At 38.8% G+C, this 14,986-nt stretch overlaps 2 protein-coding genes across 3 annotated transcripts; both read right to left on the bottom strand.

Moving 5' to 3' along the window:
- Window positions 1–4,208: 4,208 nt before the first annotated feature.
- Window positions 4,209–4,904, bottom strand: LOC119509611 (pseudouridine-5'-phosphatase-like). Of its 2 annotated transcripts, XM_037803575.1 has the most exons (2): window positions 4,746–4,904; window positions 4,209–4,616 (listed from the first exon to the last, which is right to left on the bottom strand). In XM_037803575.1, exons 1-2 carry the CDS (start codon window positions 4,902–4,904, stop codon window positions 4,209–4,211), a joined length of 567 nt encoding a protein of 188 aa, XP_037659503.1. The 2 variants fall into 2 exon arrangements, with proteins under 2 accessions (XP_037659503.1, XP_037659502.1); XM_037803574.1 differs by having other exon boundaries at window positions 4,209–4,904.
- A 3,269-nt stretch (window positions 4,905–8,173) lies between these two features.
- On the bottom strand, window positions 8,174–14,033 carry FABP12 (fatty acid binding protein 12). The gene is made up of 4 exons (XM_037803332.1): window positions 13,961–14,033; window positions 11,324–11,496; window positions 9,697–9,798; window positions 8,174–8,224 (listed from the first exon to the last, which is right to left on the bottom strand). The coding sequence occupies exons 1-4, from the start codon at window positions 14,031–14,033 to the stop codon at window positions 8,174–8,176; spliced, it is 399 nt and encodes a 132-aa protein (XP_037659260.1).
- Between the last annotated feature and the right edge of the window lie 953 nt (window positions 14,034–14,986).

Raw genomic sequence — 14,986 nt, forward strand, 5'->3', positions numbered from 1 at the left:
TGCTGCACCTGACTATCCATATCAAGATCATTAGAACACACTTCTTCTCTTACTTTTCTCTCCCTTGCTCAATCTGCTCCTTTCTTCTCCTCAATCAAAGCATGTTTCTACCTCAGGACCTTTACACAGGCTCTTCTCTCTGCCTGAGTTATATGCCTGGGTCATTCCCTAACTATCTGCAGTTCTACTCAAATGTCATGTGTCCTCTTCCTATCAGCACGACACCAGTACTATTTATAAGGCTGCCAGCAGCAGTAGCAGGTTCCAGTATCCGTAGTTGATTTCAATTCAGTTTCCAACTCTCTCCAGAACCAGCCTGTTTTCTGGAAGCTGGGTATTGAGGTGGGAGACGCCACCCTTGAGACAGGCTACCTGATTTCACTGGGATGGTGGGATCTCAGATGAGCAAAGCAAAGTGGTATGCTTACCAAAGACAAGGTGAGGGCAGGTAATGTCATGGGAAACAGGAACTACGTAATGTTCAAAATGTTTTGACTTCCAAGGATCTTTGGCAATGGTAATTGATCACTGTATTCTTAGGAATGAAATAGATTGCACCACAGCTGCATTTGAGGAGTAACTACCATAGCTCAGAGATGGATAGTGTGACTGTCTCTAAAGATGGGTACAATGATTGTTGAAATGTTGTGTCTCCTTATTTTAGGAATCTGGTGATGAGAGCATCATTATATAAGATAATTGCATCATGTAAGATGGGAAACAAAATCGTTTTATTATATGGAAGTTCAAATATGTGGAGAAAGGTATGTTTGGAGGAGTGGTCAAAAAAGGTAGACCATACTGGTTATTAAGTTTTAAAAATCCTAACCTCATCCCCTCTTCCTCCGGTCCTAGGAGAGCTAGCTGCTACCTGCAGTTGCTATGTTTGTGATACCTTAGTGGTCCCTTTTTGCCTCCTCAATTCTCCAAAACCTGGTTAATAATTCATTATTTGAAAATCTTTACATTTATCTACTTCACACTCACTAGGATGGCTATGATAAAAAAAGATAGACAATAATATGTGTTGGTGATGATGTGGAGAAATATGAGACCTCATACCTTGCTGGCAGGAATGTAAAATGGTACAGCCACTTGGGAAAACAGTTTTGCAGTTCTTCAAAATGTTTAACATGAAGTTACCATGTGACCCAGCAATTCCACTCTTAGGTATATTCCCAAGAGAATAGAAAACATATGTTCACACAAAAATGTTCATAGCAGCATTATTCATAATAGCCAAAAAGTAGAAACAACCCAAATACCCATCAACTAGTGAATGGATAAACAAAAGGAGGTATATCAGTTCAATAGAATTTATCCAGCAATAAAAATAAATGAAGTACTAATACATGCCAGACTATGAACCTTGAAACTTGAAAACATTATGCTAAGTGAAAGAAGCCAGTCACAAAAAGCCACATACATATTGTATGATTCGTATGATTCCATTTATATGAATGTCCAGAATAGGCACATCTCTAGAGACAGAAAATAGATTAGTATTTGCTTAGGGCTGAAGTGAGGCAAGAGAATGTGGAGTGATTGCTAATGTATACAGGATTTCTTTGGAGGATGAAGAAAATGTTCTATAATTATAGCTATGGTTGTACAACTCTGTAAATATACTAAATATGCCATTGAATTGTACACTTTAACAGGTGAACTTTATGATTGTAAATTATATCTCAAGAAAGCTGTTAAAAAAGAAAAAAATTCAATTGCAATAACTAGTGTAATTTCTACAGTAATTGTATCTTTTTTCTGCCTTTCTTTCCATGCCAATATGCATCATTACTTGAATAATGGAATGTTTAATAAACAATTCCTGATAATTATGACAGTTAATTTTTTAACATGAAGAGAAAGGATGGTGCTAACAGGAAACTGGAACTGTTGGCGGACAGAAGGGAATTTAGAAACATGATTTTAAAGGTTCTCTCTGGAGCCTTCCTTGGAGATGGGAAAGCAGATGAAATAAAACGTGCGGTTCTGGGACCTCCCCCACAAACAGAAGATTTCTGAGTTGACCTGTTTTACCCATTAGAGTTCTGCATACAGTTTATTTGGAAAAGAACTCCATTGCTTGAAAAAAAATGAAAATAGCTGGTAACTAAAATTATGTCGATGAGTTGTAGGGCATGCAAAACAATGCCCATATTATGAAATAAGGAAAATACAGTTCTTCACATTAAGGCTTAAATGAGTCAGCAGATGTCATTTCTAACCTGGCACTAGATTTGATTCAGTATTTTAATTTAATTAATAATTACATCTCATCAACAATTCTGGTCAAAGAAGGTCTAGAAGAGTGAGTTCAGTTTTTCTTTGCTTTTGTCCATAAGGATTCAGTAATGGTTTATAGCAATTGCTAAGAGAAACTTCACACAATACCCCAGTGGTCAGTCAGAATTGGCAAGACCACAGATCATGTCACCTTCCTCTCCAAGGCTCTCTTGGATTTCTAATCTGTCATATAAGGGTTCTATTTTATGATCCCCAGAGTACCGGCTAGTGCTAAAAAGATATTTCCATGACTTCCCTACATTGTGGCCATATGAATGTTTCCCAAATTCGTAACACATAACAGTATTCCCACCTTATTCTTAAACATAATTCTCATTCATAAATGCTAAGTGAAAACCTTTTGGACCTTCTCTTTCTCTTATTCCAGCTCCTCTGGTCTCCTGTCTTTAGATTTAATTCCTTTTATTTTGTACATTACAAAACAATATGTTGGCAAAGCATTCTCACAGGTGTGATAATTCAGGCATGGCTTGCTTGTTTTCTACTTCTTAATTCTTCAGTTACAAAGGTAATTTTCTTAATTAGGTTAGGGCATGAGACTTTAAGTAGGGCAGGTTTCTCAAGCCTTACAAGTTTAGGTCACTGGTTTTAAATATGCATTTATCATATATTTATTATTATAGAGAGAATCTGAAAGGAAATCTAGTGACTTTAAAAAAAAAAAAAAACAGGAACATGTGTCAAATATTTTATTTCACAAAATAGGTGAAGGGACTGGTAAGATATTGCAACTGGTTCAAAGGACAATCCAAAGAGCAGATGTGGGTACTGGCCATAAGGAATGCTGAAACGAGTTTGTCAGACAGATGAACATGTGAACCACTACAGTTTCTACAACTTAGAATAAACCACAGAACACCAGAGGGGTGGCCCAGACAGAACGCCCTGAGGTCCCTGTTCTTTCTCCCCTGACATGTTAGAGACAAATCCCAAAATCACTCAAGTGTCATATAAATAAATTGTCACTTTGTCCTACCAAGTGTGCATTCTGAAAGAAAATCATGTTTCCTTCAAAGAATGTATTAGGAAACCAGTGTTCTGAGAGGAGGAAAGCAATTTTTCTGTGGTAGTAAATATTCTCCAGTAAGGGTAAGGGTGTCAATATAAGGCGTTTGTTAGAGTTATGTTCAAACTAAAAGGAAACTGTTGACAATATGGCTCAGAATTGGTCCCCAAATAAAGGCCCAAAGAGACATTTTGGGGAAGCAAAAAGAATTTAATTGTTTGCTAATAAGGAAAATGATTTCTTAGGTGTCGTCAATAATGTGACTTTTTCAGTCAGGTTATAAATCAAATAGAATTACCATCTCACTTTTTTCAGTTGCTATTGCATGTTAAGATAGGTGCTAGTTAGAGTGAAGCAGTGTATAAGATACATATAATATACATGTACATATATATACGCACACATAAAAGCATATAAATATGTGTATACATATTTTACATTTTCCAGCCAGTGTTTAACAAGCTAAAAAGAAAATAGTTGAACACAAACATAATTTCATTTTGTCTTGGAAAAGTAAATTATATATATACGCATGCAGACATATACACATATAAGCATACATACATATACACCTTTGTTTGTTCATATGTATATGTTCATGTATATATTCACTCTAGCACAGTGTAGTGAGTTTGCTTATTCCAATGGTAATTCAAGACTGATCTTTGTTTCTGGGGCTGTCTCTTCTTTGCTTCCCCTCAACTGTCAAGTGAGAATTTATCAACACTTAAAGAGTGGACTAGGCCAAACTGGCGGGGGAGAGGGTGGGCTGCAAAAAGGCGGGCTCGGTTGGGCAGGATGCGCACTAGGAGCTGTCCAGCAGCTTTCATCGTTTTCTCCGCGGTAGAGGGCAGGACAGTGGGCGCCGAGAGCGAGGAGGGCAGGGCGGTGACCCTCACTCATAGGCCGGCAAGCCGAACAGCTGCGGCTGGAAGTCCTGCAGGGAGCTGAGCACGACGGTGGCCTTTCGTGTCAAGTCTCGGGGTAAGTTCTCATCGGGGACCATGACCGCCTGCATCCCAGCTGCCACGGCCGCCTCCACCCCATTGGGGGAGTCTTCAAACACAAGGCACTTTTCCACGGGAGCAGGAGGAGAAAATCTCTTTGCACAAGTTAGAAATATGGCAGGATCGGGTTTGCCATGCGTCACCTCCGGATCATCTCCCAAAACGATGTGGTGAAACAAACTGAAGAACTCTTTGTGTCTGCTTGTCTTCATTTCAAATGATGCGGACCCTGAGCTGGTGGCAAGAGCAAAAGGTATGTTGTGTTTTCGTAGGTGGTCGATCAGTTTTTCGACACCTGGCAACAGGGCAGCCGTGGAGAACAGCTCTTTTAACTTCACAAGGCTTTCTTCCACCAGCTCCTCTTTGGTCATTGGAAGCTGCAAGACTTCAGTTATCACCTGTGCGGCTTCTAACGCTGTCTTCCCCATCACGAGGGATTTTACATCCCAGGAGTATTGCTTGTCATAGCGACCACATATTTCTTGAAACACAACTGAATAGAACCTTTCGGTATCCAGAAGGAGGCCGTCCATGTCAAAGATGAGGTGGGTGACGGGACGCGGCGGGGGCGAGGGCGCCGCCATGGTGCCGCCTCCTCCGCCGGGTCTCTAGTGACTTACCCTGCGTTCTAGAGAGGCACTGTGGCATCAAGGTTAAAGAACGTAGACTTTGGAGTCACGGCGACCTAATTTGGAACTCTGGCCCTCCTATTTATCAGCCTAGTAGCCTTAGGCAAGACATTTAACCTGAGACTCAGTTTATACCTTTGTAAACACCTCCTAGTGGAGAAGATGAAGGGATGCATGTAAAGTGCTAAGAACGGTGGCTGACTCTTATGTATTCAAAAAACAAAATCTGTTTTCATTGTTGTTATTTTATATTCATCTCAGGTTATTGTCAACTGAATTAGTCACACAGAACCTTATTTTTCCAACAATATCCTATTTACTAGGTAGGAAATATTTAACATTGTTTACTGTTTAAATAAAACCTAAACACCCACCCTTCCTGTAGTCAGTTGTTTTTTAAAATTTCTGTTCTAGTAAAATTTTGGCCAAATGTGATTAAAAGGATATACTTGAAAAAACAAACAAACAAAAACTCCCAACTGAGGAAGAACAGGCTGTGCCTCTCTAGGAATGACTCCATATTCCCTAAATATCCTGAGTAATGATGATCTACTTGAACTGAATTGGTGCAACGTGCACTCAGGCTGCAGCCCCGAAGGAAAATAACTCTCTAGTGTGGAAGTTGTGACAAGGGGTGAAGAAGAGCCCACCCATGCTTCTCTCACCCAGACTGCTGTCCTCGCCGTTGCTGTTCTGCCTGCCTGATGACTAGTTTTCTTTCCTCTTATTATTCACCAAGAAAGCAGTGTTGGATCTTTATCTCCAGATGGAGACATTTGATCTAAGTCTGTTATTTACAAATTCCCTGATATCAGCATGCCAGTGTGAACACCTTTACAACTCCTCACTTCTCTGCTGTGCAGACCAAGGACAGTGAATGTGACTTGTTCTCCTCGTCTCACCAGCTTTTCTGCAGGGCCTGGCACATGGTGGATATGAAGTAAATCATGAATCACTGTTTCACTCAAGAGCAGCAGTATGTCTTTTTAGGTTTAGTTTAGATCAGTGGCCCTGCCATACTGGAGGTATACTGCACTTCCATCAGCAACAGTGAGGGCCTTTCTACCTTAATGATTCTCAGTGCGGGGTAGAGGTCCTGGGAAGAGGGTAGGCATGCTGCTTACCTCCCATGAAAACATTTTGTTGCTGTTTTGTTTTTTTGTTTTTTTGTTTTTTTTTTTGCTGTTTTTTGTCTTTTGTTTCAAGTGCCCAAATGTCTCTAGACCTCACCAAATTGTTGACAAATAAAATCACATTAATATCGAAATCCAAATGTCATGCTCTTGCTCATGTGTGAGTCTAGCCTTAAGTGCCTCCTGCCTACTAGGTGTTCCTGTGAGTTATCCTTCCTGTGTTCTCCTGGTGTGGTGGTTTGAAGCTGTATGTAACATGTTCTCAAATCTAATCCATTCCTGTGGGTGTAAACCCAGTGTAAGTAGGATCTTTTGGTGAGGCTACTTCAGTTAAGGTGTGACCCATCTCTTTCAGGATAGTCATCCTTTTACTAGAGTCCTTTATAAATGGAATGAATACAGAGAGAGAGAGAGAGAGAGAGAGAGAGAGAGAGAGAGAGAGAGAGAGAGAAAGCCACAGAAGCAAGAAGCTGAAAACAGTGAAACCTGGAAGAGAAGGGACAGACCAGCAGATGCTGCCATATGCCTTGCCATGTGGTAGAGAAGCCAAAGATCATTGGCAGCCGGTCTTTTGGAAGAAAGCATTGTCTAGAAGCCTTGATTTGGACGTTTTCTCAGCCTCAGATCTGTAAGCTAACAAATTACCATTGTTTAAGCCAATCCATTTCTTGGTATTTTGCTGGAGCAGCCTAGGAAACTAAAACATCTGGTATCTGATAACTAGCCTTTCACCACTCACAGCAACTTCTCGTCCATGTCATCAAAAAACTGCCTCGGAGAGCATCACCATTACCACAGTGGGCAAGAAATACGAATACCAATGCCAAGAGCACTGCTTTGTGAAGTTCCCATGGCCTTTGCTCTGTGAGGTGTCAGAGCAGTGCTGGGTCCCACTAGAAGGGGAAGAATGCTTTCTTATGCCTCTGTGCAACAAGCTGTTACCCAGCCCTGCCTCAGAGCTGCTCATATTGACCACCCTACACAGGGCCTCTGGACAACAGTTCCTTCAGCTGCTGCCTGGAGTCTTCTCCATTGGACACAAAACCAGCCCAAGCAGCTCAGGGTACAGATGTCTTTCTATGCCTTCCATTGTCTTCTTTGGCATTTCAATTCACAAGAAAATAAACAAGCATTCTCTCCCTTCCACCAGAACACCAAGATCCTCTATCTATCATTTCAGGCCAGTAAGCAGTGACAGGCCAGAGTACAAATAGTCAAGCTCTTTATCCTCATCTGGACTTAGCTGTGACATCTTGCCACTAATTTTAAGACAAAGAGAAGCTTTCTTATTGTTTATTCACCAGCTTAATGTAGTGCTACACTTGATTCATAACTGAACACTATATACCTGTTTCTACCTAACTGTGCCCACCTAAATCCTCTTCATTATGGTCGTTAGGTTAATAATTGGAAAATGTGGATTCTGGCCCCAGTTCTTTCTGAAACCATCTGAGTGATATTGAACTATACAGTAAACTGATTTGGGCCTTTTTCTCAACAACCAAATAAGGCAATCAGTCCACACAGTTTCTAGGTCCCTCCCAGGCCTCACAGTGCACAATGTTTAGTGCTAATAAAACAAATAATATTCTCCTTTGCATTGGCTCTCAGTGATGGTGGTAGTAGTTATGGTGCTCTCCATAAAAATAGTTTGGTATCTTATTGGATTTTCAGTTATTGCCTTAGTTCTAAACATATTTCTTATCTTTTCACATATAGCTTACATGTAACCTATGAAATACACTATATTCTAATTTGTTTATAAGAAAATACTATTTTTCCACCACTATAGTGCAGTCCATGTGAATTTAAAGGACTGACAGAATATGCCTAATGAGAGAATCGACATGAAGTTCCTCTCTGAATATACTATCCCAGCCCTGTGTTAAGCAGGATAGATCATCCTGGTTTCTCATCACTGCCAATGCCAAGGTACTATCTAATATAGGCATACATGGCAACCAAAATTGTTGATGCTGGTGCAGACTGCCTTATATTCACAGTCATACTATTTTACTTGGGAGTTTATTTAAACCACCTCAGTGGTTTGGATCAGTTTGGGAGTGCTTAAGAGTTGGAGACTGAGTTTGTTTATATTCTTTCATATGTCTGAGTGCAGATAACATTGTTCACTGTACTTTCCTGAAAGACAAAAGAAGGATGAGTTATTTCAGAATTGTTGGTGAAACTGGCATTGAAAAAAATGCAAACTAAGTAATAGTCATATATACATTCCTTAAAATTTTTAAAAATAGATCGACATAGTTAACTATAGATAGCATCTATTTGTTACAAATATATACCCAAACAACACATAGTCTGGAATCTGAAATATTTATTAAAATATTTTAAATGCCTACATTGACACATTTTTGCTATTTTACATAGTACTTTACATTTCTTAAATAATAATAACTCACATCAATGTAGTATTTATGGTTTTCAGAGCACTAATATATACATGATGATATTTAATTCTCTCAGAAAGTCTTTGGGGAAGACATTGTCCGCATTTTGATAACAAGGAAACTGAATCTTGGAAAGGCTAAATGATTGTCCAACGTCACATAAGTATTGAACAGCTGAGATGGAAATCCACATCCTCAGACTTGGAGTCTAGTGTTCTTTCTAATGAACTGTAAAATATGTCTGCTTATTAGCTAACGTCATTATAAGAAGCAATAAAAGCAATCATCCTTCATCTTCCCATGCTGACTTTATGAGGATCAAAATGTACTCTTCAGGTTGAAGGGGGGAAGTTCCCTTTATTAAGAAATGAAGTTTTTTTAACATCCACACAGAGTATGTGTATTCCCTAAGAACTATTATATATTTTGTCCCAAATTACCTTTTTATTTCATTTTTGTGGGATGGGGTTTGGCAGGAACAGAATCATTGACATATTTTCCTCTACTCTGTAAAAGTGGGAAAGATGGCCTGGAAAGTTGCTCTGAGAGGCAGCAGACTGGACTCAAAAAAAGTGTAAACTTTGGAATTAAACCAAACTGGATTTTAATCCAAGCACCACCATATTTTTATAGCTGTATATCCTTTGGTTTTATCACCTGGTAAACGGGCCAATAACCTACTGCCCGGGAATATTCTGGTGACAATGTATATGATACATGAAAACACGGGGCATTACATCCACCTAAATGCTCATTCTTACTCGTGCTAACCTTTCCATACACCAAAAGACACCGCTTCAGCTTCACTCCTCTAGTTTAAATGTCCTTTTCCTGCTTTGTTTAGTGTTCAGCAGGAAAACAGTGAGAAGTTAATCCTGGTATGGAGTGGAGGACTGACAACAACTTTCAATGCCTGGGTAAACTCTATTGCAGAAATACATGCTTGTTTTGGCTTACACATGAGCCAAAGAGTTGGGCTACAGGTTTTTGTGTTTTTTTAAATTCTCTTTAGTTTTTTAGTTCCTCAGTTTTTCCATGCACATTTACAATATTAATGATCATACATTTATCTGACAATGTTTGTCTCCCAGTCCATGAAAAAAAGAAAAATGACATTCATCTTCATTGTTTTAAAACAAGTTATTGAGTGCTCTTATATGTAGATATTTCAGTAAATGAGAAAATAGTGAGAAATAATTCACTCACCACCATCATTTTCCTATCCACCAACTTTCTCCTTATGGTGATTTCCTTGCCATTCCAGTTCTGAACCTGAATCAAGGAGTTGTTATCTAAGGTTACAGTGCTCTGAAAAACAGACAAACACCAAATTCAGTTCCGATTGTCATATTTAAGCACTAACATTTTATCAGGTGCCAAATTTTTTTCAGCTATTGATACTCTAAGGTAGTTTTAGAAGGCTGTTTACAACTTCATGTATTTCAGGACTTTGCAAACATATATTTGTCGGCTGATTCTTCTGAAAAAAGAAAAAAGATTTACAAGGGCAAAAACATAATATCATCTTGAAGACCAAATGAAAGATTTTTAAAAATCTTTTACTGCCTAGGCAAGAATTTGTCTTTTTTTGCATAAAGATCACAAGTGAGGTTTGTTTCAACTTTTAAAATGCATGTGAAGCCCATTCAAACTCCCATTTTAAGAGTTTACTTAAAGAAGAAAAGTTCTATTTCCTTCTACTTGTCCCAGCAATATAGAAATAAAGATAATAGTCACATCAGCAACAACTACCACTTATGTAACACTGTTATGGTGAGACACTCTTCAAAGAGGTTCACATATATCATTTCATCCACACAACAACATTGTATGATAAGTACTATTATTGTCCTCTTTTGCAAATATAAAGACCGAGCTAGCGAGTTCTGTGACTTGCTCAAGGTCACATAGTTGATTGGTGGCAGAGATGGGATTCATCCACAGGCAGTCCTGTAGCAATATCATGTAATATAATCACTGTGATTTATACATTTCAGAGCATACAGTTGCACTGAGTTTGGATTTCTACCAAATTAATTAATATTCTCTTCTGTGGCAGAAGCAATGATGGTCACAAAATTTTCCATCTGATCCCTTTTATTTTCCAGCCTTCTTACAGTCAGTTGGAAATTGTGAGATGTGAACAAACATTATGTGTGTCACTTAGAGGATGTGGCAATAAAAAGCCTACTCTCTCCTTCCCTATCTTATTGATCAAGGAGACCACAGGTTCTAGATGGCACAGCTACAAGGTAGTTGAGCCTCCTTCAGCCTGGGTCCCTGAGAGACCCAGTGGAGTAGATTCCACCCCAACCTCAAACTTCCCCAAATCTCACCATGACACTGAATATGTTCTATGAATTAGAAATAAATCCCCTTTGTCTTAAGCCACTGAGAGTTTGTGGTTAGTTTGTTACCACGGCATAACCTTACCTATACCAGCTACTGCAAGTTTTAGTCATTGAAATTCTGTGTGTGGACAATTGCCACAAAATGCAAAGCAAGAACATTTGTTACTGAGATAACTAAATATTAATCTAGGGAAATGATTCTCAACATGTGGTCTGCTAAGTACCTGCATATAATCATTAAAAATGCAATTTTTAGGCCCCCACTCCAGACATCAGAGCCTCTGGGGCTGGGACCTAGAACTTAGGCATTTTTCACAAGCATCCTGGGAAATTTGTATGCGTATTCATTTGAGATCCTCAGACCTAGGTTTTAGCCAAAGCTTATCTAACAAAGAATTTAGATATGTTTGCTACAATTGCTTTCTTACTTAGAATGATTTCCAGTTAACATCTGTATGGTATTTATCTGTTTTAGGCCTCACCTTGGTTTTATGGCCACCTGGTGTGCTTTCTAAAAACTCTTCTCCTGGTTTAAAAGAGATCTCATTATTTTTGAAGATGCTTTTGGTTTTGATAGTGATTGCATCTCCATTTGTACTGATTTTGACGGTGGGTTTTGCCAGGCAGCCCAGTTTCCTGCTTGTTCTCCCTATTCCTAAAATCCAAATAAAAAGACATAGCAGTTAAATCTGTGGTTGACTCCAAGAACTCCCATTAGCTGTATAATTCTTTGCTGACTGGGAGGTTTATGAGTTAAACAGATCTAATACTTCATGAATTCAGTTATGTAAAGCTAGTGGTCCCATTATATGTTTAGATTATTTTTTTGTGGGAAAAAAAATAGTTTCTAGTTTTTGTCTAGTGATTGTCATGTTTCTTTAGTCCAGTTGTTAATTTTATTGGTTCATGGACCCCTTTGAAAATCCAATTAAAGCTACAGACCATCTCTCTATTTTAAAAATACACACATTCACATACAAACAAAATAGTTAGGCATGAATTCTTTACACCCTTATCTCTTCACTTACATTCTTTTATACATGTATACATACATAGGATTTAAGAATTACAAGTGATATTATATTACACCTATTGTTATCAACCTGTTTTCCCCCTTAACTATATGTCTTGGAGACTTTCTATGTTAGTACATATACATTTATATTTTTTTCATAGTTATAAAATATTCCACAGTATGTGTGCTGGTTTGAATCTATCATGTCCCCTAGAAAAGCCATGTTCTTTAATGCAATCTTGTGGGGGCAGACCTATTGTGGGTGGGATCTTTTGATTAGGTTGTTTCCATGGAGGTGCGACCTGCCCATTCAAGGTGGGTCTTGATTATTTATCGGAGCCTTTAAGAGCTCAGGGGCCGACACAGACCCAGATGCTTGGAGATGCAGACAGAAATACATTTGGAAATGCTAAGCTAAGAGATGAAGCCCAGAATTTGCCCCAGAGAGGCTAAGAGAGGACTCCCAGATGCTTAGGGAGAAACACCCTGCGAGAACAAGCAAGATGCACAGGAGCTAAGAGAGAGAAGCTAAGAGAGACAGAAGCCCAGAGACATTTTGGAGAAAGCCATTTTGAAACCAGGACCTGGAAGCAAAGGACCAGCAGACACCAGCCACATGCCTTTCCAGCTGACAGAGGTGTTCCAGATGCCATTGGCCCTCCTTCAGTGCAGGTTATCATCTTGTTGATGCCTTAGTTTGGACACTTATGGCTTTAGAACTTTAAATTTCTAACCTAATAAGTCCCCTTTTTACAGCCAACCCATTTCTGGTGTTTTGCCTAATGGCAACTTTAGCATACCGGAGCAGTGTATATATACCAAAATTCATTTATCTATCCCCCTGGGCATTTAGTTTGTTTCCATTTTTGTTATTACAAATAATGCTGCAATAGATACCCTTGGCACACACATTGTTGTCCAGCAGATGTAGGAGTATTTTCTATAGAAATAACATTGCATACACAGGAATATCTGAGTTAAATCTCTAAAGGAAGATAAATTAGGGAACCACTTTGATACAGTTCTTAGAATTTGTATTGTGAAACATGATCATAAGATGTGGTAGGCTGAATACCTGTCCCCAAAGAAATCCACACCCTATCCCTGGAACCTGTGAATGTTCATTTATATGGCCCAAGGGACTTTGTAGATGTAAATAAATTAAGGTTTTTCAGATGGAAAGGTTCTCCTGGATTACCTGGATAAACCCTAAATGTAAACTCAAGTGTTCTTATGAGGGGAGACAGAGAGACATTAGACTACGGAAGAAGAGAATACAATGTGATCTTGGGTGCAGAGATTGGAGTGTTGTGGCCACAAGCCAAGGAATGCTGGCAGGGAAAACAAGATCTGTTCTGAAGATTCTCTAAATATTCAGAGCAAATATTTGCAAAGTGATCATTTAAAAAATATTGTCATTTATTTTAAATCTTGTATTAAAATCATTTTCTCTTTAGCACAAGGTATTTACTATGCCGGTTTCCTAGGGCTCCCGTAACAAAGTACCACAAATTGGGTGGCTTAAAACAACCAAATTTTATTCTTTCACAGTTCTGGAGGCCACAGAATAGTCCTGAATCAAGGTGTCAGCAGGTAAATATTCCCTCCAGATGCTCTAGGGAAGAATCCTTCCTTGCCTCTTCCTTACTTCTGGGGATGGCCAGCATTCCTTGGCATTTTTTTGACTTGCAGACAATCACTCCAATATCTGCTTCTGTCATCACAAGGTATTCTCCCCATGTGTCTCTAAAATTCCCTCTTCTTATAAGGACACCAGTCATATTGGATTTATGGGCCACACTTATCCACTATGACCTTATCTTAACTGACTATATCAGCAAAGACCCTGGCTCCAAATAAGGTCATATTCTCAGTTTCCAGGTAGACCTGAATTTGGGGCTTGGGGGTGGGGGAACTATTCAACCCAGTATACCAACCTTGCCTTGCCCAGAACTGTATCTGTTGTAGGTGTCAAAATCAATATTTATTGCTTCCTATGAAAAATCAGGAGGTCCAAGTTTAATCTGATTTCCTACAGAGAAACTCTTGAATTATCAAAGCTCTCATTTTTACTGGATGTGTTCTGCAAGGAAATGTGGCTCACCCAATTCTTTCATGTATTTTTCAAAATTTTCACAAAACATAGATTTCCATGTTCCCTGGAGCTGATCCACCATTCTTTCCAAGATTAGTTGATCTTAAAGAAAAATATCATCTTACAGATCTGCATGTCAGTGTTCTTTGAAATACTATTGAAATCTATTTTTTATAGAATTGTGGGTAGACAATGACATGAGAAAAGTCAGGGAAAACCATGAGGAACTCTAATCCTTGTCATTTTCCCTTCATGCCATCTACAGCAGAAAAGCTATCTTAAAGATAAATAAGTCAGGATGAAAATAGAAATGTGGTAGAGTTTTTAGCAGGACTCGATACTATCTTTAATTTGGGATCATCTGTAATTTATGATCAAAACTAGATGTTACAGATTCTCTCTGGCTCCTTCCCAAGGAACTACCGCTCAGCAGAATAGCAATGTTTATATCATAGGACCCTGTGCCCCATGTCTTTCTCTTTCTCTGACCAAATTTCTGAAAAAAGCCAATTTACTGGCTATTAAAGATCTTTTTATATTCCTGTTCTTGATCATATGAACTGAAAAATAGAGGCTTCATGGATGGCATTTGGCATTTGAACTAGAAATTTAAGTTAAATCAGGGTTAGAGCCATGTGCATACTGATGAATAAGCAAGAGAATGAAACAGCCGTGAAAAAGAGGGAAAGTGTGATCATGTCCAAATGTAAGTGCATACACACATACACACACACAGCCTTTTTGCTGATGGTTTTCCAGGTGCAAGCTCAATTTCCCATGAGTTTAGCGAGTCATCATTGCTGTGAGAGAACCAATTATCTTCACCAAATATTCTTTCAACCTTGACTGTAACACTTTGCTATGCACTGACAACTGTGAGAAATCAGAACAGAGGAGGTTACAAGGAATATGATAGCAAATATACCAGCTAGAGAAGAAGAAACGCTAAAGATTACGTTGAAAGACAAATATAGCCTCACATGTGTCTTAGTGCCTGTGGACATCATGCTAATTCCAGGCAATGTGTTATGTCCA

This window comes from Choloepus didactylus, chromosome 14, assembly GCF_015220235.1.
Source record: "Choloepus didactylus isolate mChoDid1 chromosome 14, mChoDid1.pri, whole genome shotgun sequence".
Lineage (NCBI taxonomy): Eukaryota > Metazoa > Chordata > Mammalia > Pilosa > Megalonychidae > Choloepus > Choloepus didactylus.

What these genes read in the sequence shown, in the direction of transcription:
- LOC119509611 (XM_037803574.1), bottom strand. Translation starts at nt 4,904, where the DNA reads ATGGCGGCGCCCTCGCCCCCGCCGCGTCCCGTCACCCACCTCATCTTT.
- FABP12 (XM_037803332.1), bottom strand. Translation starts at nt 14,033, where the DNA reads ATGGTGGATCAGCTCCAGGGAACATGGAAATCTATGTTTTGTGAAAAT. An exon ending in AAAATACATGAAAGAATTGG is followed by an intron (nt 11,497 to 13,960) that starts GTGAGCCACATT and finishes TTTGGATTTTAG; the next exon opens with GAATAGGGAGAACAAGCAGG. An exon ending in CAGGTGGCCATAAAACCAAG is followed by an intron (nt 9,799 to 11,323) that starts GTGAGGCCTAAA and finishes TCTGTTTTTCAG; the next exon opens with AGCACTGTAACCTTAGATAA.